Source organism: Pteropus vampyrus, unplaced genomic scaffold (genome assembly GCF_000151845.1).
Source record: "Pteropus vampyrus isolate Shadow unplaced genomic scaffold, Pvam_2.0 Scaffold251, whole genome shotgun sequence".
Taxonomy (NCBI): Eukaryota; Metazoa; Chordata; class Mammalia; order Chiroptera; family Pteropodidae; genus Pteropus; species Pteropus vampyrus.
Window position 1 is genome coordinate 1,644,010 of NW_011889032.1, and position 2,278 is coordinate 1,646,287.

Genomic DNA, 2,278 nt, shown 5'->3' on the forward strand with positions numbered 1-2,278 from the left:
ACATCAATTTTGCAAAAATACCTCCAAACAAAAAGATACACATTAAATAATTAAAATGGTCACTGATTGAGGAGAGTTAGTTAATAGGCAAGATGGTTGCTAGAAATACACCGTCTATGTGTGATTTAGAAAAAGGTGCCCGCCCGCTAGGTAGAAACGCCCTGTTAGAGCAAGAATTGATAGGCAGATGGAAAGGAAGGAAGGGAGAGGGAATGAATGAAAATATGAGAGGGGCCTTGCATGGAGCAGTGATGATGATGTGCTATGCAGAGTGGGAGTACTCAAAGATCTGTTTAAACACTAACATTTATTCTAGGATTTAGGATTTCTACTTTTAGAACTTGTTAGGACAAAGCCCTCCTACCTCCCACCCCAGTTGTTAGCATCTCTCATTGCATCACTCGGTTGAAGGGAGGCTGATGACCTGGGGTCCGAACGCAGGACCGGAAAGAACCCTGGCTGGGCAGCACCTTCGCAGCCTGTTTCAACCCTTGCCCTGGCAGTCCCCACCACTAATCTTGCCTGTTGACCCCCAGGTCACTGACACTCCACGATGGCGGGCAGCGTGTGGACAGCTCTGGAACTCTCCCTTAGCTGCATCTCAGCCCTCAGTCTCATCTCCCCTGCCTGGTTCCAGAGCCCTACCTTCTCCTTTGGTGTCTTCACCTACTGCTCCTGGCCTCAGAGTGGCAGCTGGAACCAGAGCTGTGGGACCTTCAGATCCCTGGATGATATTCCTGACTTTGCCTGGAAGGTGAGACCTGGGCTCAACAGTTCACTGGGGCCTCGGGGGGCACTCTCAATCCCGAGAGCAAAAAAAATAAAAATAAAAGCCAAGTTCTGTACTCCCAACCCCAGCCTGAGCCTCTGACTCTGTAGGTGTAGGGTGGAGTCTGGCTATCTGCACTGTAGCAAATACCCAGGATGATTCTGAAGGCAGCTGTCAGCACATATAGTGCCTTTGTGCAAATTACAAAAAGCAGCCCCTTCTCCAGGATACTATACTGCCATCTGCTGGAAAGTTACTATAATCAATATGCATCTCTTAGAGTGCAGTGTATAACCTGCACAAGCCTACCCGGCCACCCTCTAAGCACTGCTAGGCTTGAAAATCACAGCTAAGGTGCTAGAAATCTCTGTTATGATAGATATTACCAAATTCAACATGGGGACAATGGGTCAGGACTCCCAATCCTCTAAGGAAGATTATGCAGCCTTCAAAACTGATCATTCCAAAGGCACCTTTCCTGGTTATCCTGCCATATAGCAGGTATTCAAAACAGGTAGGATATGGTGGTTGTAGATCTAGATCTTAATTCTGGATCTACTACTTAATTAGCTGTGTGCCCTGAGACAAATGACTCTGCCTCTTTGGACCTCAGTTTGCTTATATGTAAAATGGGGATAATAATAGCGCAGACCATCCTGGGGTTTCCAGGACTCAATAGCTGGCCAATTAGCAGAAGGAGCATCCTCCCACCTCCACCCTGGTCAACACCCTCCCTCCTCTGTCTCCTGGCAGGTCTCGGCTGCGCTTCTCCTCGGAGGCTGGCTCCTGTTGGCCTTTAATGCAGTTCTTCTCCTCTCCTGGGCCCTGGCCCCCAAAGAGCTGTGCCCCAGGAGGGGCAGTGGCAAAATTCCGGTGGTTCAGGCAGCTGCAGGTAAATCCACTGTCATGAAGGAAGCATTCCAGATCTGTCTGTGGAATGAGTGAATGAATGAACGAGCAAACTTGTGAGCAGGGACTGGCCTCCTGGGTCAAATCTCAGAGATAAACCCTAGGATTATAGATTATTCTTTGTTCCTTAGCAAGTTGGAAATGGGGGCTGGGTGGCCGCATTATCATTCTCCCTGCCCTTAGCTAATAGTCTGTCCCCCTTTATTTCTGTCTTATCCATCCACTTTGCATCATCTTTGTCTGGACCACCATACACAGTTGGGCAGGTTGTGCACTGCACAAGGGTACCCAGCTGAGGGCTGAGAGATGCTAAAATCTAGCCTATGCTCTATTTATTAAGCTGTGAAATTGCAGGGTTGCCTCTGCCCAAAAGGACTGCTTTTCTCCAATTCACACATAGTCTCTGGATGGTTTAGCCAGTCCTTGATGACAATCATCATCCAATTAATTCTCCACCATCTATTACCTGGGTGAGAGCAATAACCACCTCATGGGTCTCCTTGCTGCCACCTTTGCCCCTTAGACTCTGCCACACACTGATCCAATGGGTCCTGTTAAAACTGAAATCATGCTACTCAGACTGGCTTATCTACCCCGCCA

At 48.3% G+C, this 2,278-nt stretch overlaps 1 protein-coding gene across 1 annotated transcript in view; it reads left to right on the forward strand.

Annotated features, from left to right (window-relative positions):
- Window positions 1-553: 553 nt before the first annotated feature.
- TMEM211 (transmembrane protein 211) overlaps window positions 554-2,278 on the forward strand; it is a 3,607-nt gene continuing 1,882 nt past the window's right edge. The window contains exons 1-2 of the mRNA XM_011374657.1: window positions 554-754; window positions 1,523-1,661. Coding sequence (XP_011372959.1) covers window positions 554-754; window positions 1,523-1,661 — 340 coding nt within the window. The remainder of the gene's footprint in view (window positions 755-1,522; window positions 1,662-2,278) is intronic.